General features: G+C 35.6%; 1 protein-coding gene across 2 annotated transcripts; it reads left to right on the top strand.

Annotated features, from left to right (window-relative positions):
• The first annotated feature begins 568 nt into the window (after positions 1-568).
• PLSCR5 (phospholipid scramblase family member 5) lies at positions 569-26,112 on the top strand. Of its 2 annotated transcripts, XM_027585667.2 has the most exons (9): positions 569-674; positions 6,299-6,365; positions 11,500-11,663; positions 15,410-15,452; positions 16,491-16,711; positions 19,104-19,265; positions 21,196-21,357; positions 23,744-23,827; positions 23,914-26,112. In XM_027585667.2, exons 2-8 carry the CDS (start codon positions 6,353-6,355, stop codon positions 23,780-23,782), a joined length of 804 nt encoding a protein of 267 aa, XP_027441468.2. In that variant the 5' UTR covers positions 569-674; positions 6,299-6,352; the 3' UTR covers positions 23,783-23,827; positions 23,914-26,112. The 2 variants fall into 2 exon arrangements, with proteins under 2 accessions (XP_027441468.2, XP_027441469.1); XM_027585668.1 differs by lacking the exon at positions 11,500-11,663.
• The last annotated feature ends 1,551 nt before the right edge of the window (positions 26,113-27,663 follow it).

Here is a 27,663-nt window from a genome sequence, read left to right as displayed (position 1 = left end):
AAGATGGTCCAAACAAGAAACAATGCTGTTGGTGACCTCTGTTCCATCATTCTTGCAGTTAACATTTCACGAATGCCCACAACGGGTCAGGACCCGCCTTAGGCACCACCAACAAAAAGAATGTACACAAGGTAACAAAAACAGGCCCTCCTTCTCCACTCGCATACAGTGAGGCAACATTCTCCATGTTCTGTAGGACACATCCCACTCTTTCAGCCACCACGTAGCAAAGCCTGCATTTAAATGTGGTAACATTTTCTGGAGGAGCTAGCCTATACACAGCCGCAGAAGGAAACAACAAACATGCGCTAGGGAGCATAAATTAACTCTAACGTACTTTGCCTGTATATTTCATGTATAGTTGTTATAATAATTATCACGGTTTCTTGGGAGCAGTGCTCTTGGGGGGACCCAGGCTTGCAGAAGCTTATGTTCACTGCAGGGAATGCAAAGAAGATGTGCCGCCGAAAACAGTCGGTGAGCTCTAGCTGGCACTGAACTGCAGCTGCGCGGGCTCTGCGGGATGTGGCCGCCGTCAGCGGAGGCAGTCAGAGGCAGAGCGCTGCTGGGCTGTCAGCGGCAGCCACCGAACGGTTTGGTGCAGGATTTTGGTGATGTCTGAGAGGCAGGCAGATGTTGGGAAGACAAAGTGACCACAAGGAGCAAGGCACAAGGTAAGTATATGTAAAATAATGGTAGAAATCAGGAGATTTTCAAAACGGTCAAGTAGCTCTTGGCCGGGAGCACTGAGGTCTCTGAAGATTTTTAACATTTTAGTTCTCCTCAATCTACTTAGTAGCTTCAATTTCGCTCTCTCTCTCACCGTCTCTCTCTCTTTCTCGCTCTATCTCTCGCTCTCTCTCTCTCTCACTGTCTGTCTCTGTCTCTGTATCTTCCTCTCTCTCTCTCTCTCAGATACATGCATAAACATACCTCCTGAAGGACATCGAAATAAATAGTTGTTGATATGCCATATGTTTGTACAAGTTTTCTGCTTGTAATTCCCATCTCTTTTTCTAGTAATATACCCTGGAATGAGCAAGAACCTGTCAGAATTCCCCCTACTTTTAGACTCTTCAAAGGAAAATACCATTATGAACTATTAAAAGTTTGCATTATGCATAACAGATCAGGCAAATGCCTGAAGACAAAGCACAATAAACACAGAATACTTCAAAGAACTCCATTCCGCTTAACTTAGTCCCACCTAAAAAAAAATGTATAAGGCTGAAAATTTAAGAAAAACTTTTATACACAAACTAAACTTTTGCTTCTGTCTTGGGCTTTACAATCTACTGATTATGTGATGCCATTTGTCCCGTGGAGTCTGTGCACAGGACTCTAAATTAGGAGTCTTTTCCATGTCATCTTGGTGAATGGGGACCCCTCTAGATTTGCTCCAGAACCAGCTTTATCTTAGTTTCACAGATTCTTCTCTATAACCAGGATTCTTTTCCTTTTTTCCTAATCCTTTGGATCAATACCTTTCTAAGTATGCAGAGTGAGAGTGGGTAAGAAATCCATCTTTTATTAATAGCTAAGAGGCAGTTTACTATCCATGAGAGACGATGGACTCTGAAAAACAAACTGAGGGTTCTAAGGGGAGGGGGTGGGGGGATGGGTTAGCCTGGTGATGGGTATTAAGGAGGGCACGTTCTGCGTGGAGCACTGGGTGTTATGCACAAACAATGAATCATGGAACCCTACATCAAAAACTAATGATGTAATGTATGGTGATTAACATAACAATAAAAAAATTTTTAAAGAGGCAGTTTACTATCATTTCATATAAGTTGAAATATCTTAATAGTTATTATTTTCCTTTTTTAAAGGAACAGAGGAAAGGAAAATTAGACATGTGTGTATGAAACAAGGAACCGCTCTTTTGAATGATGCATTACTGATTCCAATTAGTTTCACTTTGCAGAGAGAGGATGAGTTACATCATTTTGTTTTCAGGAGGTTGTAACTTACTCTTAGTTTTAAAAAATAAAAAGAATATTGCAATCCTATAATGTGACACTCCACTGGCGTACATATTCCCCCAGAGTGGGGGCCATTTCATTACATCTGAGTATACTCTATAATGCTATGTACATAGTAAAATGTTAATACATGTTTATTGAATGAATGAATAGAGCATTGTATCAAAAGGACAGATTTGAATAAGTTAGTAAAGAAATGCACTTTGGTAGAGATTTTGCAAAATGTGGCAACTGAAGTAGGAGGCACACATTCCTAGGAAAGGAACATTCTCCAAGTTTACATTAATAATGTTATTTTTATAACCAGTTATTCATAAAATTTGCTATTAATTATTCTCACATGTTACAGTATGATAGGAACAGCTGAAAACATAAATACATACTAAAGTGTTTACATTACTTAGTTATAATGTAGTTAAGACTTCTGGATGCTGCCTTCTTATAAATCAATATTTGGGAGTCCCTAGCTAATTCCCCACTCTACTGACCACACCAATGTTGCAAGCGGGAGGTAGAAATGGAAACACTTACCCATTACTGTTAAGAATGTAAATTTGTACAAGCACACAGGAGGTCAATTCTCCAATGATCTTCAGTGATACTTAGTAATTTCCTAGTATATGCTTAGTACTTGGTAAATTCTGCAATGGTACTTAGTAAAAATGAGAATCTTCATACTCCATAACCCAGCATTTTCATTTCTTGACATACACCTTCGAAAGACTGCTATACATGTGTATAAAAATCATTGCCTTATATGAGGGAAACAACGTAAATTCCCATTAAAAAGACAATGGCCAAAAGTATAATAATATAAAATGTAATAAAATGCACATCCATTATACCCATAAAAAGTAATAACAGGGAGTGGCTAAAAGCAAATGTAATTTTATGCATTACAATGAATTTTAGAAAACATAATTTCAAGTGAATAAAGTGTGTTTTGGAATTATACTTCAATAATATTTATATAAATTAATAAAAACAAATAATGCCCTCTCATTCCATATATATGTGTGTGTGTATATATATATTTGATTATATATGTATATGTTTATATATGTATATATTTAATTTTTAGGAACACATAATTTTATAGTAAAACCAAAATAACCATGAAATATTCCTAGAGCTAATTATTCTCAGTACTTGGTCCTTGGTCCTGCCCCAGACCTGTGGGCTTATATCTTACTCCTTTCCCCATTCTTCTCCCAGCAGATTCTGTCTGAAGCCTAATGCTGTTTTTGGCATAACAGGGAGCTTATCTGCCACTAGATAGATTTAAATAATTTGCAGTCTCTCCCTTTGTACTAGGAGACACTATTTTGGTGAGCCTTTGCAAACATGAGAATTTGAGTCAAGTATCTAACTATTAAATAATTAAATAATGGGGAAACTTATACACAAGGATTAATATTGAATAAACAGATCTTCAGGAAGAGCTGTGATATGTCCTGCAGAAAGGCCATGGGTAGGGGGCAATTGTGATGAAATTATGATGCAGTTTTTTTTTTTCCATTTCCTTTTGGCAGGAGTTGAAGTTGAGGGTGGATATAGAGGCCCTTCTTTTAGAAGGGACAAGGACAGGCAAGGCAGAACGTCCTGAGAAAATGAGCATGCCCAAGCAGCAGAGCGACAGAGCAGAGGCTCAGGAGAGGGCTGTGTCCTGCAAGGGGGCAGGCCCATTGACTTATGTCTTCTGATATTCATTTTTAAGTCTCCTTTTTTGTACGGATCCCACTGCGTTGTCTTCAAGCCCCGGGTTATGTCTGTTGGACACACCCGCCTTGTATGGGCTATATTTCATGGCATCAAGCCAGCAGACCAGAAAGCTGTAGCCCGATGGCAATGGGAAACTGGTTTTGATGCTGCTTGAAACAGTCCAGGGCTTCATGGCGCACGGAGCAGAGAGGTAGGTGTGAGGCTTCTGCGTGCTGATGGGAGGTCCCGGTGCTTCCGCCGAGGTGGCAGGTGCCAGGAGAGGGGAAGGGGGATTGAGGGTGCCATGCAGCTGGAGTTGAAATGACAGCAGCAACGGCAACAGGAGAGGAGGCCAAGCCAGCTCTTGGAGCAACACCACCTGGCTGCCGAAGCACTCGGCAATAGGACTGTCCATGAATGTCCCAGAGGTCCATCAGGATGGTTTATGAGCCTCTCTTTGAGAAAGGCTGGGAAACAGAAAGGAATGGTGGGAAAAGGAAACCTCAGGTTGGCATCTGCTGGGTCTTTGAAAAGAAAAAGCAATATCTGTGCTGTCTTTGGGAGGACAGGGAGAGAAAACGTGAAGAAAGAAATGGGCAGTTCCTACACTACACCAAGTTAGGTGGCCTGGAAGTTCTCCCGTGCAGGTTAAATAGTGAAAGATTCCATGAGTTAGTCATATGGCCATATCCACATACATGGATGGTTGGCCTATACGGGCCAAAATACATGTTTAATTCATTCAGATTTTCATTTCAAAACTGGTGCTCTGTGGAAAATCAAAATTAATTCATCCATTATGACCATAATTTAAAATGCCAGGTTTGAGGGGCGCCTGGATGGCTCAGTTGGTTAGTCTGCTTTCAGCTCAGGTCATGATCCCAGGGTTCTGGGATTGAGCCCCGCATCGGGCTTCCTGCTCAGCAGGAAGCCTGCTTCTCCCTCTCCCATTCCCCTACTTGTGTTCCCTCTCTCGCTATGTGTCTCTCTCTCTCTCTCTCAAATAAATATAAAACCTTAAAAATTTTTTAAAAAAATAAAATACCCGGATGCCTGGGTGGCTCAGTCACTGGGCGTCTGCCGTCGGCTCAGGTCATGATCCCAGGGTCCTGGGTTCGAGTCCCACATCAGGCTCCCTGCTCAGCAGGAGGCTTGCCTCTCCCTCTGCCTGCTGCTCCCTCTGCCTGCTGCTCCCCCTGCTTGTGCTCTCTCTCTCTCTCTGGCAAATAAATAAATAAAATCTTTAAAAATAAATAAATAAATAATAAAATACCAGGTTTGATAGTGTTAATAACAACTTAGTTTCTTTGGAATAAAGTTTCTTCAAATGCCCATGACAAATGGTAAGAAATCTAGAAAACATATAATTTAATTAAAATACTAATCATGTTGGGGCACCTGAATGGCTTAGTCAGGTAAGCCTCCAACTCTTGATTTTGGCTCAGGTCATGATCTCTGGGTCTTGAGACCTAGCCCCTTGTTGGCTGCTCGGCGGAGAGTCTGCTTGAGAGCACCCTCTCTCTCTCTCTCTCTCAAATAAATAAATAAATCTTAAAAAAATACTAATCATATTTATTCACCTTTCCTGCAAAATGACAAGTCAGGTAATGGCAGTTCTTCAAGCCCAAATACCTCAAAACAACAACAACAATAAAAATAAATACCTCTTTGCCAAGTAAGAACATAAACTTTGGCTATCAACAACCTGTGAGGCTGACTTTATAATTTTTCATCATGCCCTATGGCTTATCAGGCCGCTTAACTATTTTTAGAAGTAGACAGTGTTGCTTGTAATTCAGTATATCTTGCAAGTTCAACCTTTGCAAATCATGCCATCCAGGGCAATTGACTTGGGGAGCAAAATCGCCATGGTCATCTGGTCACCTGCATTTAGAAAGATGAGCTGTCCAGTCAAGGGGACCATGTTTTCTCTTCCCCCTCAGTATACAATGTATAAGTATCACCTGTATGTTTCCATTAACTTTGTGAGGTTATTGAAGGTTTGTATTTTCAAATGCCTCAGATTCATCAAATTCAATTAAAAATGAAAATACAGATTTATTTATTACATAAATAATAAGGAATAATTCTCCTTGTGCTTCTTTGCTTTTGGGGGAAAGAACATGAAGAAATCCTGAGAGAAAAATAATATTGAAGTTGAAACATCTTCAAAATTTAAAATATTGTATTTAGAACTGTCAGAAACTTACACAGGATAGAATAATGTATCATAGACTCAGGCACAGAAGATTTCTAGAAACTAGAAAAATAGAGAATTTCTGATGTAATAGTCAATGCAAGGGTATATATTCCAAGAAATTAAAAAAAACTAACTATGTGCAAACAAGACTCTTAAAATGAGTATTGCATATTTTCTTTTCCTGTTTTTATTATTTTTAAATTGTTCCTTCAGCCACCAAGAGATAGGATGGTTTGAGCAGCATTTACCTTTGGTGATAGCTTCATCTCCCCCTGTCGTCCAAAGTGATAAAATACAACACTCTGGAAACAGTAAGGCACTCCCTTCCTCTGTTATTTGTAAGCTGACATGAAGTAGACAGACACCTTCTGAAGTTTTACGCATGCTGTGTTTTTCTCCTTGCTGCAACAAGAAAAGCCTTTTCTTTTAACCTGGCTGCCTTTGAAGAAGTGACTCAGACATCTTCATGGCCTCTAAAGGTAAGAGTAAATATAGCTAGCTAACAAATTTTTCTTTATTTATGACTAAAAATACTCAGTTGTAGGGATTTTACAATCAGTGAGATTGACACTTTAAAACCTGTCATTTATCACTTTTGAACACTGGAATTTTTAACTTCAAGGAGTGTGTTCCATTAAATTAAAAAAAACACTATCTGATTCAATGTAAAAGTTAAGATATAAACAACGTTTTGGTTATCATGAATATAAATATAGTGAATTAATAAGAAAGGCTGCACAGCAGAATTTAAAAGGGCAATATTTAATGCCAAACACAAGGACAGGTTGATATTCCAAGTTTAAAGGGATTTGAAGAAATCTTTTCACACATAAGTTAAAAAGTGTTAAAGTACAGTTCAGTATTTTTAAAATTTCCCATTTGTTGTTTAAAATGTGTGATACAGCAATTTATTATAAAGAATTGAATATGTGTTATTGGTAAATTCTAATAAATTTAATGGAAGTAAATATTACTGAATTATGAAACAAAAATCTTCCAAAATTCTTTGATAGTAAATTATATATATAAAAGCAAACAGAAAATAACTAATTTAAGTAAGCAGATTAATTAGGGACTTTGTTTGGGGGGGGAGCTGGGAATTTTTCCCTCAAGTTCCTAAAACTGCATAAATATCATCAGTACTGTCTTACTTTAAATAACTTCTCAAAAGACAAGATATATGGTTGTTTTTGAAAGTAATAAATTTCAATCTCACTAAAAACACTTATGAAACTATATTAAAAATGAGATTATAATGTGTTTCATTCCATTATCAAAACAAACCATTAAACTCTAGCCTATAATAAAAAGTTTTAGCATGAAGAATTATGATTAGTATAATTGGCAGAAACCTTTTAACCTAATTACAAATAGGATAATAGAGTCCACCAATTTAAAATATCCTAAATTAAATTAATGAAGCATTCAAAGAAGCATCTATACTTATTTGCTTTCTTTATCAAAACACACTTTGGGATGCTATTTAATATGGAACAATTCAACATTTAATGTACACCAGTCCCTGAGTATCATGGAGAAAGCTCAAACAAATTGTAAATTATAGACATGAAACAACAAAATCATGAATTTTAATATATGTGTGCCTCATTTTTTTATATTTGAAAGCAAACAAAAGAAATCTTGACAAGTCTTTTCTTTCATTTAAGACTGACACCAACACTTAATACAAAACACTTCATCACTTTATAAGAGTTACAGCAACAACCATAGCCTGTAAGGTAAAGAGTTGCAGACTATATGAAATATTTATAAGCTAGTTATACATTTTTAAAAGAGTAGATAGAAATTCAAAGCCAGATAGAAATTCAAAAGAGTTCCTTCTTTATCTGGTAGTCTGAGTCTTTGAAGAAACTTGTGACTGGAAAGCAATAGTAAGATCAAAATATGATTAATCTACCAAAAAAGCAGTGATGTTCAGTAATGTTAAAGACTCAACCACTAAACTTAGAGGCAAAACTTCAGGTGGAAAACTAATACTCCTGAAACCTACTCAAATTATTTAGCACATGAAGTGGGCAAAATATCTGTTAGAGACCCCATTTAAAGGAAATGAAAAATGAACCTTCCTTTTGAATCAGAAATCTGGCTTGAGAGGGCAAGTCAGATTATCATCATTATTTACCTAAAACATATTTGCAGACAGTTTTCTTCAAGTATGTTGCAGGACATATTTATAACATTGTGAAAGTTCTCTGGCCCGTGAACTGTGTTGGCAATTATTATTTTCCAGGGAATACAGGGTAATTGGATATTTCACACATTTTGTGGGCAGTTTAATCAGCACCACTAAACCAAAGGACAGTGTGAATACTGGATGTCATTAGAACTGAAGAAATACTTGTGTGGTCTGGAGTCCCCTGATTTAGTATAAATAAACACAATTTAAGAACAAGATGGTCCCAAATTTTAAGTTTGAGAAAGACAGGAGTTTCCAGGATGACCTAAACTGAACAGAAGCTATCTTTAAAAGCTGCTCCAATATGAACTGAAATCTCAGAAAAGGAAGCAAGTGATGTCACAATGGTGATTCCAAGAGTTTCCTGCTGAGACTCTACTCAGACATTTTGACATGATCTGCCCTGGGCCCCCAGGGCATCACTGCTTTTGGACCTGCTTTGAGGTCTCAGGACCCAAAGACCTGGGTCCAGAATGTAGAGCCACTTCCAAGACACTCAATAATCTGCATTTTGTCAAGGCAGACGTAGTTTACAAGATAGAACTGGAGTAATTTGCTAATCTTTCTAACAATAAAATTGACGAGAGAGAATCTAATTATCTTCTGCCACCTATTATTAGAAATTGACCCCATATGTGTTTTTTTTAATTGAAGGATAACATGCATACAGTAAAGTGCGTAAAGAACACCAAACTTAAGTTCATGATATTTTAAAACAAGGATGAACTTGTGTAACCACCAACAAAATTACGATATAGAACATTTCTGGCACCTCATAAAGTTCCCTTTTTTGGTCAACAGTCATACAACTTCACCCCCAGGATGAACTTCTATCCTAAATTTTATCATTATGAACTGGTTTTCCCTAGATCATAATTTTGCCTCTATTTTTCTCTGAAAGCTGATGACAACAGTGCTTTTGGCACTAAGCTAAAGAAAGGATTGTTTGTTCCATGTTACTATTTCCAGTTGACCTTGCTGTATTGGTCATCAGCTCCTCTCCCAAATCAGACATGGTGTTACACAGTCTTCCTCTCCAGTTTGCTAATGGAGATTTCATTTAGGCCACCTTCTCCAAAGCAAGAGGAGTACTGGAGCCCCTATGCTTTTGTCTGCCCAGATCTGAAAAGTTCAGGATGGGTCCTGTGGGAAGCAAACTGCTATAATATTCTTAGTATGGAACTCTATCTTATTTTATTTATTTATTTATTTATTTAAAGATTTAATTATTGATTTGAGAGAGAGAGAGAGCGAGGGGATGGCAGGAGGAGAGAGAGAGAATCCTGAAGCAGACTCCCTATTGAGCACAGAGCCCTAACGTGGGGCTTGATCCCAAGACTCTGGGATCATGACCCAAGCTGAAGTGAAGAGTCGGCAGCTGAACCAACTGAGCCACCCAAGTGCCTCTATATGGAGCTCTATTTTAATGAGGCCAAATGACAGTTTGTTTCCATATGGTCCTAACACTAAAGCATGTCCAAATTCTAAATGTCACAGACCAATACAAACTTAAATACCTATCTTCATCCATTCCTACAAACTGAAGTTTAAATAAACAAATGAATCACCTGGCAATTGTTTCTCCTTAACACTACATGTTTACACAAACTTAAAGAGCCAATTATTACTGCAAATAGTTTATGTCAGTGTTCAAAGGACCATTCCTTGGATGCCCATGTTCCTTCACCAGTTTGTTTTGTTTTGTTTTGTTTGTTTGTTTAATCCCTTTCCAAGAACTCATTCAGGCTAGGCTCTAAAAATTTGGGACCAACTTCTTCTTAACATTCAGGCTATGCTTGAATTCTCTTACTAGGGGCGAATTTATTATCTCCAAAGGAAACTCAGTCCTTTCTTCAAATTTATGTTTTACAGATTTAAAAATTCTGAAAAATACACCCCTACATACACACAACTTACATGAATTCGGGAGAGACTGAGAGACCATTCTAATCTACTGTGAATTATATAGATGTCACTCCAACTTTAGTATATGTACAATAAGAGTACTTATTCAAATTTGTGTTGTGCCACTGTTATAAACTTCTCCTTATAGTAGACCATTTTCCTTGTCCTTCCCATTCATATGTCTTTAGAATAGTGTGAATTACTTGTTTTCATAATGGTCCCTCTAATATTTGAAAATACCTGTCATGAATCTTGATCCATACCTACGCTCAATCTAGGACAGCATAGTGTTGTCAAACTAAATGAATGCAAATGTGAGAACTCCAATAATTTATGGATTAATAAAGATGAGGAATAAAAACTCTGATGGGCTTTGGAAAAAAATGGTATCTAATGAGGGAGAAATCTAAATGGCAATCATGTGAAAAGAAAAAGGAAAAAATGATAGTAGAAAGGCAGTAATTTATAATTTTTTTAAAAAATGAGATTGTTCCACACATTATTACATCTTATGCATAATACTACATGGGTTCCTTGACTAATGCAGGATATATAGCAAATATCTACACTTTAACAGATAATTGGAATAGTAACAGTTTTACCTGGCAATAATATAGAAAACAGGTGAGTCTCTAAAAAAAAAAAAATCAAAGCCAAACATTATAGAAAAGTGTAATTATTTTATCTTTTGTAATATTAAGTAAGCTACAAAAGGATTCACACTGTCAAAAATGTTTAGATGCTTTTATACAAAATACTGAGAAATCAAAGCTTCATTAGATATTATACTGCCCTTAAGCTCATAAATTAGCTTGAATATTCTCATAGTATGTAGAATTAAACCATTAGCTCTCAAAGTATATGGTCAGAACAGCAGCATTAGCTCATCTGGGAACTTAATAGAAATGCAAATTCTCAAGCCTCACTCCTGCCCCAATTCCTTAAGCAGAAACTCTGGAGTGGGGCCCAGGAATGTGTGTTTTAACAAGCCTTCCAGGTGGTCTGGTAGAGCCTAAACAGTAAGGACCCCTGAATTAAACCTAGCCATAGCAGTAGGATTGATAAAAAGAGACAAAATATTCTCAGAAATTACAAGGTACCCTCATAATATTTGAGGAAGGGAGAATATGCCTTGAAACTGATAATTATGATTCAAAACTGATGTCTAAGTTTATCCTTTTATGAGTAAAGAATATCTAGTTCTTTTTACCATTTCTTTTTCTTTTAGAGTTTATAATTTTTCAGCTCTTTAAACAGTTTAACTTGCTTTCAAAAATATATTTTTGGAATCATTTAGTTTGCCCAAATTATCCAACATTTTCTCACAACTACTATTAGCTGTCTTCTGCATTCCTTTTTCTCTGGCTTAGGGGGTAAGTGATGGCAACAGTGAATAGGGAAGATGAAGGAAACCGTTGACCCTCTGAATTCAGAAGTAACAAATACTATGAGAAAAACTCAGTGAAATGGCCTAAATTTAAATATAGGCTGAGGTTTTCATTCTCTTGCAGATGCACAGAACCAAAGAAGTAGAGGTTTGCCTGGCTTTCTTCCTGGAGCTCCAGACCCTGACCACAGCTTTCACGTCTCACTTCCCAACCCAGGGAACCAAGTGTGGCAGCCAACTCTCCCTCCGCCAGGCAGTCTCCCTCCTGGTCTAGAATATTTAAGCCAGGTGTTTTTATCTCTTTATTTCTACACACTTTCACCCCTTAAAATGAATACAGACTTGGTTTCTTGCTTTTCAACCACAGTTGAAGAACTTCAACAAATCACTTATTGAAGTGAGAAAAGCAGTATAAATCATGAAATTATGAAAAAAATTATCTCTATTATTTGGAAAGAAATTTATTCTCTTTTATTCCCACTTCTATTTTCCTTATTTATTTGGCAGAGTGATGACACTAAACATTTTTGATGGAGCTCTTTAGCACATTTATCCTCCTTCTGCTCATTGCTCAAGGTATAAGCAAATGTATCCTCAAGGAATTGTCTGACATGTCTAGTCACCTACAGCTATTTAATTAAAGGATATTTATTGAGTACTTGCTATCATCAAGACATATAAAAAGCATAAAACCTAGTCCTTCTCACCCAAACATTCTGCAACCTAAATGGACTGCAAAAATGTTGACAAAAAGTGCAAAGCTATTTACTAAAGCCAAACACACAGTTGTAATGTGTGCAGGTGCGTAGAAGAGAGAAATGTTGTTAAGGATCTAAGAACTCAGGAGAGACTTCCGTAATGATCTGAGAGTTCAGTGTCTTCAACTGAATCTCAAAAGGTGTCTATAAATCCAAGGGAAAGCAAGTTACCAAGTTAACATCATTGTCTTTGATACTGTTGCATCTCCAGGCTGATTTGCCTAAAAGATCATATTATTATTAGATATAATCATTGGAGGGTGAGCAGTGATTCAAGCCTTATAATAAATCAATCAAGAAATACCATCATATGAATTATGTGGCACATAAAAAGCAATTATATTTATATATATTATTGTTGCTTTTGGATTTTATCCCGCAAAAGATTGGAAATATGCTAATATTGAGATGTCAGCACATCTGCTGCTATTTTCAGCTTGTTTGGCATTCTTTCAAACTATAAAGTCTATCTCCTTTATCAAAATCAAATCTCTGTGTTAATTCCCTTAAGGTACAAGAGATTTCTGTTATGCCTGATAGGGTTTAAGCTGCATGCAGCATATGTTCCTGGGAAAATGTTTATAATTGCAGATGCCTTCTCCAGAAACCCATTGGCAGACAAATGTACTTCAGAGACTGGAGAGCTCAGGGAGATATGTAAAAGAGCTGGAAAAGCTAACCTACCATCTTCCATCTGCAGAAAGGATCAGCTGTAATAGCTGACTAGAGTTGATTAACTGCTGCAAGCTGTTTGGGAATGTTGTCAGACAAGGTTTTGCCAAGTATAAAAGTGATATACCAGTGCCAGAGGGCTGAGGTTTGATGATCACATATGGTCATCACATATTCTTCTTCCATCCATGAATGATGACACACCCGGAGCCAGATGCTTGACATGAATTTTTTTTTTTACATTCCATAAATAGAGATATGAACTCATTGGCTTCAGTTCTAAAATGAAGTCAATTTTCCAGACATAATACCTTTGGTAATCTTTTTCAGAAAATAAAAATATGCCACAAATCGGTGAATAGTATACTTCAAAGGGAAAGGTAGTTTATTCACCTTACACTAAAAGAACACTTCCTTGCTTTAAAGCAGTGTACTTACAACAGGATAAATGAGCATTTTAAATGTTTTATACCACAAGTCTGTAAGATATATATATATAATTAATTTTATGTGTTAAATTTTATCTAAAAACCATAAGAATTAAATAAAATCATGAGCATTTGAAAATAGTACATTTTTCAATAAATAGGAAAATATACAAAATATACAAAATCCTTCTAAGTTAAAAAATCAAAGTACAAATATAAAAACTCATCTATTCTCCTTTAATCAAGTCCATCCAATGACTAATGAAAATCTTATTTCTATTAACAATTTGAAAATAAGTTTTCAGGTATGTATATAAACATATAAATACATATATACACATGTACATATGTATTTGTGTACATGTGCATATATGTATATGTGTATGCAATATATATATATATATATATATATATATATGGATGTATATGTGTGTGTGTATTTAAGTCATTCATGTAGAGCTAAACCTAAGAATAAACTAGAGATCTCTCTCTGGATTAACATGTTCATAATAGTCAATATCATTTTATCTTACTAGTGTCAAAGGACAATTATTATAATTTAGTCACATAGAGGTAGGAGTAGTGAGTTAAAGTCTACAAAGACACATGTATAGATCTAATTTATTTTGAAGTACATATATTAAAGGGAATCACTGATACCTGTAAACTTAATAAATTATATTTGAGAATTTATTCTTAAGCTGTATATCCAAGGCTGTCATTAGATTTCCACTCTATGGCTTTCACACTTCAGTGCTTTACTTGCCCTGATACCTGAATATATGATTCAATCTGTCTAAAGTTTCCAACAATTCCTAGCCCATCATTTAATAGCAAAGCGTGGAAAGGGCTTATTAGGACCATAGTTTATAAGTGGCCCAGGACTACTTAAAGGAAATTGCAAGATCAAAACAAGACCCTCAAATCCAGGGTGGTTTCCCACAGAGACAGATCAAATCAAATACTATCACAGAGGTTGGGATGTATAAAAGGTTAGAGAAATTAGGAAAAAAAGGTACTCAGAAGTTCCACAGTATCAATTAAGAATTGTTTATCCCAGCTCCTAAGATTAGTTTAGTGATGCCAATACAACAACAGAGTAGAAAGCATGTCAAAATTGGTGGCAAGCAATAAGATCTGGGTTTAAATCCCATTCCAGCAGTTTTACCTGCACCTCAGGATATACAAGGAGAATGCAGGAAATAATATAACTTCAAATTTTCCGGGTTTGTAAGGCCCAATCAATACCAAATATTACTAATGACTATTTCAGTTTAATGGTCACCAGTGAGTTTATTAAAGTGAAAGGAGAATAAAGTGAAGAAATTTAGAGGCAAAAGAGAAAATGAAGTGTTGGAGAAGACAATGGTCTTCAGCGTTCATGAATTTACCTTAGTGAAAAATAAAATTCATTCAAAACACATATTTTAATATTTCCTTTAAACATTTGCATTGTATACTTTTTAATATAGTCATTTCTTAACTATCTATGAGTACTTTATCTCTGTAAACTAACTTCATTTTTAATTACATAAAGCAAATTTTATTATGTCAGCTGTTAGTGGCAAAATTTATTCTGCTTAAATGGGTATTTCGTTTGTACCAGTAAGATTTCTGGTTGTTGTTGTTGTTGTTGTTGTTGTTTTTCTAGTCCAGAGGAAAGTATGAGTGAGAACAATTTACAGAATGACCTCTCTCTGCTTTAACAAAGACATCTTATTTCTGTGAGGAATGAGTTGAGAGTGAAAGAGAAGTTAGGCAGGGTGGAGAGGGGAGGCCAGGCATTCAGATCATTGCTTAAAAAAATGAGTTTAAAAAAATTTTAGGCATTATTATTCAGAGACTCTTTAAAAATCTTCAGGTATTGTTTCCAAGAGTTACTCTTTTATCCCTTTATCACAGAAAGAACACAGAGTTAACCACAGTTCCTAATCTTATTCTGGGCAATTCTGCCTTGGAATTCTCAGGGTTCTTGTATTTTTTTTTTTTATTTTTACTTGAATACAAAAGATATCATCTTTTTCATTATAAAATGTGAGCTGTTTTCAACCATTTCCTGGTAAAGAACATGAAAATTACCGAATTTAATGTGTTAAACACATTAATAGTAATATCTCCAAAGGTTTTCAAAGTGTGATGTAATGCTTTTTATTTCCTTTATGTCATTCTTTAACAGTTAGACCTGATAATTATACACCAGCAGGTGGAGCTTCTTGGAAGTAAGTGTATTATATTCTATACTTATTAAAACTGTTAAAAATATTTTAGGCTTCAGAAATTTTGTTATATTTAAATATCTCATAATAAAGTTAAATGTTGAGGATAAAATTAAATCAAAAAGATCAGTAGGTCTCCTTTTTAAAATAAACACTCAAAGTAAATTGTTAGTCTGATATAGATAAACCTAAAAGCATAAAACTTTCCAAGTCTTTGGTAATATTGTTGTCAGGAATCTAACATTATTTTTATCTTAAAATAATAAAAGATGTTTGATCATTTCAATGCTTGTTAGTAATTCATTTCCTTAATGATTTCAGAAATGGAAATCAAGATTGAAACTAAAGAACAAAACGCATTCTACTCCTGAAACTAATATTACACTGCATGTTAACTAACTGGAATTTAAATAAAAACTTGAGACAAAACCAAAAATAAATAAATAAATAAATAACAGAAACCCCTCGAACACAATTTTTTGTTTTATCATTGAATTGGTGATTCATCAAATGGCTTGTTATTTAATAATACACAGATTTACAACAATGATTAACTGAATTCAAATTACTTGAGTATTTTTTGTCCTTAATATTCTATATTATATCTAAAATATGTCAAAATTGTAATAAACAGATAGCAAGATAGCATGCAGCTGTAGATACACTGTTAAATAGATCTTAAACAAAACCATTACTATGCTGTGAGTTGTTCCAATAAATTCCACAGCAATGATAGGATTATTTGAGGATTTGATTCTTTACAGACTTGTTTCTTCAGTTGAAAAGTGGAACTACATGTTCCAAGTAGGTCATATATCTGAAATCAAAATTTAGTCGTTGCACAGCTTTGTTCTCGGTACTTTGATTTCCATAGCTAAGTCCTCAAATTTTAGAGCATGGAAGTAGATTTGGGTGAAGAAGTTACCATATACTTATTAGTCAGTGATTCTGTTTTCTTTTAATAATACTACCCCTTTTACTTATTTAAAGATTTGATTCTAGGCAATAGTATTGTTTTGATGATTTTTTTTCCTCCCTTAGTGATCCTTGGCACTGAGACCGCCAACAAATATGAGATTAAAAACAGCCTGGGGCAAAGAATTTACTTTGCAGTGGAGGAAAGCATCTGCTTCAATCGTACCTTCTGTTCCACGCTGCGATCTTGCACTCTGAAGATCACAGATAACTCAGGTCGGGAGGTGATTACAGTAAACAGGCCTCTGAGGTGTAACAGCTGCTGGTTCCCTTTCTACCTTCAAGAGGTTAGTCATTGGCTGTGCGTGTACTTTTATTTTTCTATGTTTGAAAAGATTAGCAATTATTTAATAAATGGCATTCATCTGGAGCCATAAGGCAATTCACCTTTCGATTGTTTGAATTAGTAATTAGCTTCTTGCTCCTTTAGGATCAGAATAGCTTAAGGACTTGGTGATTCACTAGCTTATTGTTTTTGTTTTTTTCTTCTTTCCAACCAAAAACTATAGTGGCTTCCGTGAATGGGTAAAGACAGCTAATGTGTCATGTAAATAGGGCACATCCTCTTGAATCTCTGTATTAGGCACCTAATTGTAATATCTCTGAGATCCACCATTAAGCAAATCTACCCTTTGCATTCTCTAACTGTAGCAAAGTTCAAAAAATGCTGAGTAATACTAAACTTTTTCAAGGTGTTCTCTTGGTTAGGTATTATTTTTAGTACAGAATCTCACATCCCATTCATCCATTTATGACAAACTTCAAACTGTGACAAAGACTGCGTTATTGTTCTGAAGGGAGTCATTTAATTATTTTAATATATAATAGATTTTCGTCATTATATAATAGATCTACAATAATAACTTTCGTTGACATAATGCAGTTAAGTCGATACGGAACGTTTACTTTAACATCTTTGATATCATAACATCTGTATGAGCTAGAGAGAATAGGTTTTACTCTCCACATTTAGCAATTGAGAAAACTGGGGCTTTAGGGATTGGAGGTAATTTATACATCCACAAAATATTATGAATGGGACTTGATCCACTGTCCTTATTCAAACCCCAGTTTCTCAAAAAAAGAAAAAAAATGGTTTCTCTATTGAGGACCTATGTTTAAGTACTCTACTTGGCATGATGAGAAATATTAATATGGATGGGGGTTAATTGAGGAAGTTTCTAGCAATATATATTGAAGCTAATTCTCCAACTATAGGCAGTTGCCTGGCTAAATGATAAAATGGAGCAGGTACTCAAACATGGAGTCCAAGAATCTTCATCCTCTTACTGAGGATATTTAAGATCTAATATGGCTCAGTTGGTTAAGCTACTGCCTTCGGCTCAAGTCATGATCCTGGAGTCCTTGGATCGAGTCCTGCATCAGGCTCCCTGCTCAGCAGGGAGTCTGCTTCTCCCTCTGACCCTCTCCCCTCTCATGTGCGCTCTTTCTCTGTCTCTCATTCTCTCTCTTTCAAATAAATAAATAAATCTTAAAAAAAAGATCTAATATGCTCTAAGATGGTATAGTCAGTATAATATACCTATTTGAAAGTTTCTGATAATTAATGTTTTATTTCATAGTAGCCCAATGTCACATAAATGAAAAGTAAGATGTATCTTGAAACCTGTTAATAATTTTTAAAAATTTGGTCAAAATCAAACCAGTTATTTAAAAAGTGATCCCAGGACAAATCTATATAATTCTTTCTTTTTAGTGTTTTTTTTTAATTTAAGTATAGTTGACACACAAAGTTACATTACTTTCAGCTGTACAACTTAGTGATTTGGCCAGTCAGATCTACATAATTCTAAGCACTCTCATTGAAACCACCTCTGTTGATCCAAGAACACTACAGATATACACATAAGACTATGAACTTAATAAATTAAAAAAAGACAAAAGGTAAACAGATTATAGGAGTTGGTTTGATTTAAAAGCAAACAATTTTCAATATTTTTACCCACCTCTAGTTTATTTCACAACGAATTTGATTTGACTACATAAATATGTTGAAATACAATATGATGAAAAATAAAGAAATTAAGGAAATGAAGGTAATGGGTAAAATACTAAAGTAAAGCCTGAAAATGCAATTGCTAGTCTATAATGCTTTGGAAAAAGTTAAACAGAAATCAAATTGGTATGTAAAATGGTACCTTCACAAAGAAGCATTTGTTTTTAATTGAACACAGAGAAGCTAGAAGTTGACAGCCTGAAGGGAAAACAATCATGAATAGCTAATAATTGGTAAGTGAGGGATAAAAATAGATGTGTGTTGTGGCAACACAGGAGAGGGAGTAGATTGGAAATACCTCATGGGAAACAGCTTCAATGCTTGACCAACTACCATGCTAGGAACAAAAATGGCAAAGAAGCCAGCGTCCCACGGTCAGAAGACAATTCTGGGATAGGTTGTCTTCAGGGAAGTAAGATTAAAGACATGGACCTTTAGTGAATAATGCCAAACATATCTATACAGTGAATTTCTTTGTTTCTATAAAATAATGGGGAAAAAAATCCACTGCTGTTTCCTTGTAGCAGAGATTTAGAATATTTTGTAGAATACAAAAATAATGTCATAAAAGTTATTGTTTAGAATAAATTGACATTGTTGTAAAATAAAAATACAATAACCTTGGGAAAAAAATCTTATTTTATTATTGTCTCTTCTTACAGTTAGAAATCCAAGCCCCTCCTGGTACTATAGTTGGTTATGTTGCACAGAAGTGGGACCCCTTTCTGCCTAAATTCACAATCCAAAATGCAAACAAAGAAGATATTTTGAAAGTTGTTGGTCCTTGTGCAACATGTGGCTGTTTTGGCGATGTGGATTTTGAGGTATGGTTGACAGAATGAAGGAAGGTTTCACTCAGGTCCTGATTTTTTGCAACACAATTCAATTTTAAGATATTCAAATCCTGAAGTATCTCTGAAATAAATTTAGAAGATAATATACTTGTGAAATAATGTAATAAGTCCATATTGTACATGCCAATAATAACTCATAATTTCAGTGATACTAAGTTCAAGACTTTTTTTAAAAAACATGCTAAAACTTTTTTGATTTATGTGGAATTACAGCACCCATGGTACAAAGCAAATACATATAGTTTAGAATCACCCTAAATTATATCTTCTTTCCTGTAGCTCTGGTGGTTACATATCCCAGTCCAGATCTCATCTAAAAAGCACATTCCATTAAAATATCACTAATTTAGAACCTATGACCAGAAGACCTGCTAACTTCATTTTATAAAATAATCTACACTTACATAAACATATTTGTGTAAATTCAATGTTAAAAAACAATAGGAAGTTGCAAATTCAATTGTAAGAATATGAACTATCTTAACTGCCTTTCCTAGAAATACATTTTAGGCAAAGCAGATCGAATTTAAAGTGTATACTTGTTATTCTTTCCTTCATTCTTTATACATTCATGTATATCCCACCTAGAACATTCAGTCTGAGGGACTTCGGGGAACACTGTTCATCCAGAATATGATGTAAATTTTGCGAAGTGAGCTGTTCTAACTCCAGTCCACTCTAAAAGGACTTGGCATGACTTTCCTAAGACTAAAGGATAGTTTCCTCATTCAGTGGGGAGTCTGTTTGTCCCTCTCCCTTTCCCTCTGCCCCTCCCCTGCTCTCTCTCTCAAATTAAAAAAAAAAAACAAAAACTAAAGGATAAAAATATGCCCTATGATTAAGACTTAAAAATTTTAGTACTGGGAAGCATTGGTGGCTCAGTCAGTCGAGCATCTACCTTCTGCTCAGGCCCTGATCCCAGGGTCCTGGGATCAAGCCCCACATTGAGCCTGAGCCCCTCTCTCCCTCTGCCGTGCCCATGCTCGTGCTCTCTCTCGCTCTCACCCTCTCTCTCTCTCATGAATAAATAAAATCTTTTAAAAAAAAAGAAAAAAAGTTTTAGTATTTGTAGTAATGGATGTCCTAAGTAACTTTCTCTATTTTCTATCTTCTCCCGCCATACAGAAAGTGAAAGTTTATATTGAATCACTTTCAGCCTTTGAATGAGAAACAGGGCAAGCAAAATAGTTAATAAAGTTTAATTGTAGACTCCTTCTAGCTGAGGACTATAGATTTTTGATGTCAAATTAGTTTGCATTTCCTGTGTGACATATTTGCCCAGAGAATTTTTTTAGTGAAAAATAGGACTTCCAGTTAGTTATAAAGGAATTACCTAGTAAATATATAGTATAATATAAAAATCAGATTAAGCAATGGCTGATGGATGATATTTAAGTATGTTAGTAATTATAAAATCTTAGCAATAAAAATTTAAAAGTTTACAAATTATATCTAGAAATTTCTTCTAGAAAATCTTATCTAAAACCTTTATCAAAAATATTTTTTCTTTTCTTTTTTTTTAATTGAAGAATTCAGGTTTGAAATCTGGACCTCAGGTAATAGAATTACCTTCAAGGTTAGACCATGTAATTGAGACTATGTACCTGCTGCCATCTTGTGGTAGCCTGACCTTAATTATTTATTGCTATTATATTCTCAATCTGCATACAAAAAGCAAAAAAAAAGGACTTAGGATAAATTAGACAACTGTCTGAAAAGCAAAATTCCTGAAGAGTGAACTGTAAAGTTAAATCTACAAACTTATGCTTATATAAAGGAATGAATGAATAGAATTGTCACAGATGATGAATAAAATAATTCATCTCTCTCTTGAAGCAAACATGCTAAGATACCATTTGTTTCACGTTTAGATTTAACATCTCTTATTTTCTTTTCAAAGGTGAAGACTATTAATGAAAAGCTTACAATTGGGAAGATTTCAAAGTACTGGTCAGGATTTGTAAATGATGTCTTTACCAATGCTGACAACTTCGGAATTCATGTTCCTGCAGATCTAGATGTGACGGTCAAAGCAGCGATGATTGGTGCTTGTTTTCTCTTTGTAAGTGTGGTCTTAAAGAGTATGAGTGATTTATTTCCCTTCTCTTGTTAATTACTATGGAGCCAATCTCGTTTTGCACAGCAACATGTTTACCTCAATGAGGTTTATGCATAGAAGGCTAGTTTGGGACCAACTCTTCAGAAGTCAGAATTTAGGAATCTGCATTTCTAATAGGCAGCCCTTCTCCACTGGCCTTCATACCCTCTTCCTCAAGAATTGCTTCCCTGTCAAATCCTACTCATTATTTCTTCAAAGCCTTAGTTACCCTTCTCTTTCAATTTCAATTTAGATTTTTGGCTCATTTTCGCTTTCACTGGAAAATATGTAAATATCACATTATTTATCCTGGGTAAAGTTCAGGACTGTTTCATTGTTTAACAATGAATTAAGTGACATTCAGATTTATTTATTATTTATTTGAGAGAGAGAATGAGATAGAGAGAGAGAACATGAGAGAGGGGAGGGTCAGAGGGAGAAGCAGACTCCCCGCCGAGCAGGGAGCCCGATGCGGGACTCGATCCCGGGACTCCAGGATCATTCAGAATGTGAACAGTACAGTTGTTTTGCCCTTCCAATATGAACGTGAATACATGGATTCACAGGAATGAGTTAATATGTATCAGTTTCCATTATTACAAAGATACTATGTCTTTGTCCTTTTTTTTTCCAATTTATAATTCCATTAAAATATTTTCTTCTTGGTGTGGAGATTGGTGATAGGAGAACAGAATTCAAGTAACACCGGTGCCAAATGTTTGGCCATCTCCTTTTCCTGATTTTTCCTCTAATATCTCCCTCATTGCTTACCATTGTCAATGCTCTGAAAAAAAGTCATGGAATTTTAAAATAAACCTACATTCTTCCTCTTATATTTTGCTGTTCTTCAGGGTTTTAGGATCCTAAATCTTATGGTTATATTAATGTGTGCTGCTGTGGGGGAAAAATGGCTCTATCTACTCATTTTGTTCTAAAGACACTTGGGAAGTAGATTAACTAAAAATAAGTCCCTAGTGGCATTACTGAAAGATACTTAGGGTTTGATATAGAATATATATTTTTCCAGGAATTTTAACTTATTGGTTCCCTATCATTGGTAGGAGGTAGAATTTGTATATTTGGATTGCTAGGTTTTTATACTTACTAAGTAGTCACTTACCCTCAATTCCCATTTGCATTTATAAATCTAACCAATTCCAGTCAATCTTGCCTATGACCTAATATTTCTTCCATTCCTTATTCTCCATATTATCCTCTATCCACTTGACAGGGCTTTTACTTTGCCACTTCCTGCTCACCTTTCCCATTTTTAATCATTCAGCACTTCAACACCAATCCCTCCAAGCTTGTGCGCGCGCGCGCACACACACACACACGCACACACACATACACACACACACACACACACACACACACAGCTCTTTTCCCAAAACCTTAATTTGGCCTTTCCAATTAAGCTCTGTACTTAATGTTTATATTAAAAAACAGATAATCTTTAATCTGCCAAACCCACTTATATTACATAACAGGCTGACAGTAAAAATGTACTGTCAACAATTTGCTATGCACTATAAATTGGAGAAGCTCTGACCAGATAACACCCCAGTCATCGAAAAGATAACTTTTTAACTCCATTGTCTCAGGGAGAAGTATACTCACTGAGACTATCTAATGCTCCCATCCATTTCTTTTTTTCCTTTTTTGGGGGGGGCAATATAGATTTTAAAACAATTTCTCACATGTATTGCCAAGATAAATCACTTACTTCTACATATAATTTGATAGGAAGAATTATGTTTTTATTTTTTAAATAAATTAAATTTTGTTACCGTGTGCTGAGAGAGAGACCTTCAGAAAGCTGCTGGTATGAGAATACTCACTGATCCAAACAGCAAAATTCACAAGTACTACCTAATGTTTGGTCTCCTCTGGTTTGATGCTACCACTTCACAACCCACAGTTCTAACTACCCCTTCTCAAGTTCCCTCTGGTATAGTTTTCGGTACTACCTGAGATGAATACCTAGTCACTAACCACATAGTCCATGGTGATGTATGAAATACTTGTTCAAAAATCAGTGTCTATTGCAACTTCCTGCACTGACACAATACCCTGCAATCCAAGTCTGCACTGTCTTGATCACCCAGGATTTTGACTGATGATACCCTGCTGATTCGGATAAGATTTCCAAGTAACTTGTATTCTGAAAACTAGAAAGTGTTGCCAAGCTTAAAACTTTTTGATTTTCCTCCTACTGATAAATCGCATGTTGCTGGAACACCACTGGGAAACATAATTGCATGATATAATCAAAGCTTACATGTGAGACTCCTGATCTTAATTGTTGCCTTTTTGTAAATGCACTCATATTCACTTTATTTATTTGTAGGATTTTATGTTCTTTGAACATTCACTGGCTGGATTATAATAAGCAAGACAACAAAAACAATAAAATATGCAAGAACATATTTCAGTAAGTAAAGAAAACTTTAAATGATATCTTTCCCTTTGAAGATATCTATATTTGACACTGTCTAACTCTTTTCCATTTTCTTCTAGATATCCCATGGGCGCTGGATTTCATTTCTAAATGGTTTGCATATTTGCTTTTTTGGTAACAAATGTTAATTATTATATTTATTAAAGCATAATGTAATGAAGCAATTATTTGGTTATAAATGCATGATAGCTAAAGACAAGATTACAGGGCTGCTTTGAGAGATTGTCATTCTTTCTTTTTAATCCTTTTGAAGTTATTGCATGGGTAAGCATGAAAGATGAGAACTAAGGCTTGCAGCATCACTGATGAAAATCCAATGTTTAGAGAGCACTTTGAAGTTTTTCTGGTACTAAGGCTGGTTACTAATCAAAAGGACTAGATTTCTAAAATATTTTTTCATAAGCAGTCTTTTGACTTTGTTTATTAATCTTATTGTAGTGAGACATGTTTATATCAGAAAAGCTGAAAGTTGGATAAATAATATGCTTAGAGATGAGGAGGAAGATAGATGAAATCAATTTGTTCTAGTGGTAAGGAACTAATATTTCCATAAGGAAGCTAATATTTACAAACCAAAGTATGCTGTAAATACATCTGCACACCAGATATTTAAATAAGCATATAAATAGACTTCTCAGTTAGTAAAAGCAGTGATATAGAGCAGGAACTTTATCTATTTACAGTGAGTTCAGTCAAGAAAGGGACATAGGGCTCTGAAAAATTCACAATTCTAGGACTTAAAAATAAGCAAACAAAAACAAACAAAACCTTAACACATGAGGCAAATGCAGAAGTCAGGGCATACAGTCAACTCAATTAATTAATGCCTTCTACTTTAAAGTTTTTGGAGTCTTCTAGATAACTACATCTAGTTATCCACTCATTTCCAAAGTCCACACAAGAAGAAATTTTTAGAATTTATTTTTTAGGAATGATGATAATTCTTCCCTTTCTGATACGAGGAAACAGACTTGTTTTAAGCAAAGCACCATGTAGCCATTTGGACTCTAATTTAGAATTATATAAAGACTACCCAAATTTCTATCCACTTATAAATGTGTTCAGAGAAACTCCAGGCAATCCCCCACTTAGAAACAGAAATGTGTTCCAAGTATCTGTTACTAAATTAATTGGAATTAGGAATCTCTCATCTAGAAATAACACTGTATGTGTCAGTTAAGCTCCCAAGATAGCTCACAAATAGCAATTTAGTCCTGGGTTCTGGGGTCAGGGTTCTAGGTTATATAAGATGGAAAGGAAAGCAATCACCTTTTCTGAGAGCCCCCTCCATTGGCATCCCGCAGCAAACCATAAAAGATTGACTGGTGGAGCAGAATAGTTTAAGCATTGACACCAAAAAATAACCATGCTTCAAACCCAAACTTTCTCCTGGCGGTCCCATCCATTCTCTCAGCGTCACTGGTATGACCTGAGTGTTGGAACAGTAGGGTCACAGAAGCAAACGGCTGTCCTGTGTGTGATAGACATTTTCTTGAGTCTGCTGTGTGCTAGCCACGCCTCTGTACATTGGTCCTATAGTCTTTCTCAACTTTCTCAGGTTTCCCATGTGTTACTTTGGAGAGCTGTGGTGACGGTTGAGGGGACTGCGGTGTTTCCTCTCCTTCCCCTTGATCTATTTTAACTAATGTGTGTGTGACTTATTCATAACCAGCTAAGGAAGGGACATTTTTAAAGCTGATGCTTATTAACTAATAAAATGGAGAAAAATAGCTAGCATTTTCTGGGGGCTTATTACATGTCAGGCACCATGCTTCATATGAATTCCTGGTGGGGGACAAAATGCAGTAAAAACAAAGGAAGATCAGGCAGTATGTGGAAGACTGCCTGGCACCCTATCTTTCCCCCTCCTCAAATTTTCTCCTTAAAGATGAATCTGCTTTCATATCTTCTTGTATTTTTTATTTCTAAACTGATTTTTGTAATTTATGTCACAACAGCAGCATTTGACACTCTCATGGTAGGGCAAAATGGGAGAAAAACACTACTTATAAATACTACATTTTAACATGACAAACATTTGGATCTAAAAAAAAGTATTTAAATGGTTTAAAAATGCCTACTTCTAATGGAGACTCCCCAAAGATAAAAATCTTTCTTAGAATACAGTGCTTATTTCAAAATTGGCTATATTAAACAAAAAGCTGTTGTATTACTTTGCTCCTGAATTGCACACTACAACAAATTAAGATCCATCCTATCTCCTCTTCCTCATTAAAGGTGAAATTGATCTTTACATGTCTTTTGTACTCTAGTTTTTCCTTCCTTTCCCACCAAACATGAGTCCATGAGCAACTAGCAAGACTTTCACTCTTCAGTAATATTTTCAGTAAAAAGCACGCAGCTCTAGAATGAGGAAGGCCCTCTGTACATCACAGTTTTCTGGTTTACTACCTCTCCTTGACCCCACTACCCTCTCAGAACACAGGCTCCCCACTGTTTATTCTGACATGTACTGGGAAGACTTGACCAGCTTCAAATGCCTTTTCTTTTTCTTTTTCTTTCTTTCTTTCTTCTTTCTTTCTTTCTTCTTTCTTTCTTTCTTTCTTTCTTTCTTTCTTTCTTTTCTTTCTTTCTTTCTTTTTTCTTTCTTTCTTTCTTTCTTTTTTCTTTCTTTCTTTCTTTCTTTTCTTTCTTCTTCTTCTTCTTCTTCCTTCCTTCTTCTTCTTTCTTCCTCCTTCCTTCTTCCTTCCTTCCTTCCTTCCTTCCTCCTCCTTCCTTCCTCCCTCCCTCCCTCCCTCTCTTTCTCTCTCTCTTTCTTTCTTTTTCTTTTTCTTTCCTTCTCTCTTTCACTCTTTCATTAACTTAATAAATATTTACTGACTCCCTCCCATATGCCAAAAATATAGTACCCATGCCTTTGGTGGAACTTATAGTTAAAAGAGATTGTCATTAATCCAATAATGGCACACACAAAAGTTAGACTTCAAACACAAGTGTTTACAGGAGATGGACAAGGTGCTAGGTATGGCAGAGGTATGACTTGGTCAGGTTGTGAGGGAATGATGGTAGATTTAATATACGAAGAATAAGTGGGTCAGAAGGAAGAATGTGTTTGGCTTAGGTGCTAACATTCGCAAAAGTTCTGTGATGGAGGAGGACATGACAATCTCATGTGACTTGAAGAAGGACAGTGACTAAAGTTTAGACAGTGGGGTGGAATATGGTACAAGATGAGGATGAATAGGGCCTGAAGGCCATGTTAAAGATTCTAGACTCAGTCTCATCAGCAAAGCATCTGATGAAAGTTCATAAGAAAAGAGTTAACTGGGCGCCTGGATGGCTCAGTCGTTAAGCATCTGCCTTCGGCTCAGGTCGTGATCCCAGGGTCCTGGGATTGAGTCCCATATCGGGCTCCCTGCTTGGCAGGAAGCCTGCTTCTCCCTCTCCCACTCCCCCTGCTTGTGTTCCCTCTCTTGCTGTGTCTATCTCTGTCAAATAAATAAATAAAATCTTTAAAAAAAAAAGAGTTAACTGATTAAAGATTAGATTGGGGAGAGTGCAGGAAAGGATGCTCATGGACCAATTAGCAGGTTACTAAGTAGTTTAGGTGACAGCTATTGGTAGCCCAAACTTGTGGCACTCACATAAAGGGAGAGAAGTGAGCAAATTCAAGATAAATTTAGGGGGTAAAATCACCATTACTTGATGTTGGGTTGAAATTGAAGATTTGAGGAAGAAGGAATTTCTAACCTACACCATTTACTGACAGAGAGGAAATTAGAAGAGGCTGGTCTGGGGATAAAGAGCATGGAATCAGTTTTAAACATACCGATTTTGTAATTCATAAG

Source organism: Zalophus californianus, chromosome 1 (assembly GCF_009762305.2).
Source record: "Zalophus californianus isolate mZalCal1 chromosome 1, mZalCal1.pri.v2, whole genome shotgun sequence".
In the NCBI taxonomy this organism is placed as follows: Eukaryota; Metazoa; Chordata; class Mammalia; order Carnivora; family Otariidae; genus Zalophus; species Zalophus californianus.
This window is presented reverse-complemented; position numbering and strand designations above follow the sequence as displayed.

Excerpts from the sequence above, each read along its gene's own strand:
- PLSCR5 (XM_027585667.2), top strand. Across the intron at positions 15,453-16,490 it reads GCAGGTGGAGCTTCTTGGAA|TGATCCTTGGCACTGAGACC; the intron begins GTAAGTGTATTA and ends TTCCTCCCTTAG. Across the intron at positions 19,266-21,195 it reads TTGGCGATGTGGATTTTGAG|GTGAAGACTATTAATGAAAA; the intron begins GTATGGTTGACA and ends TTCTTTTCAAAG.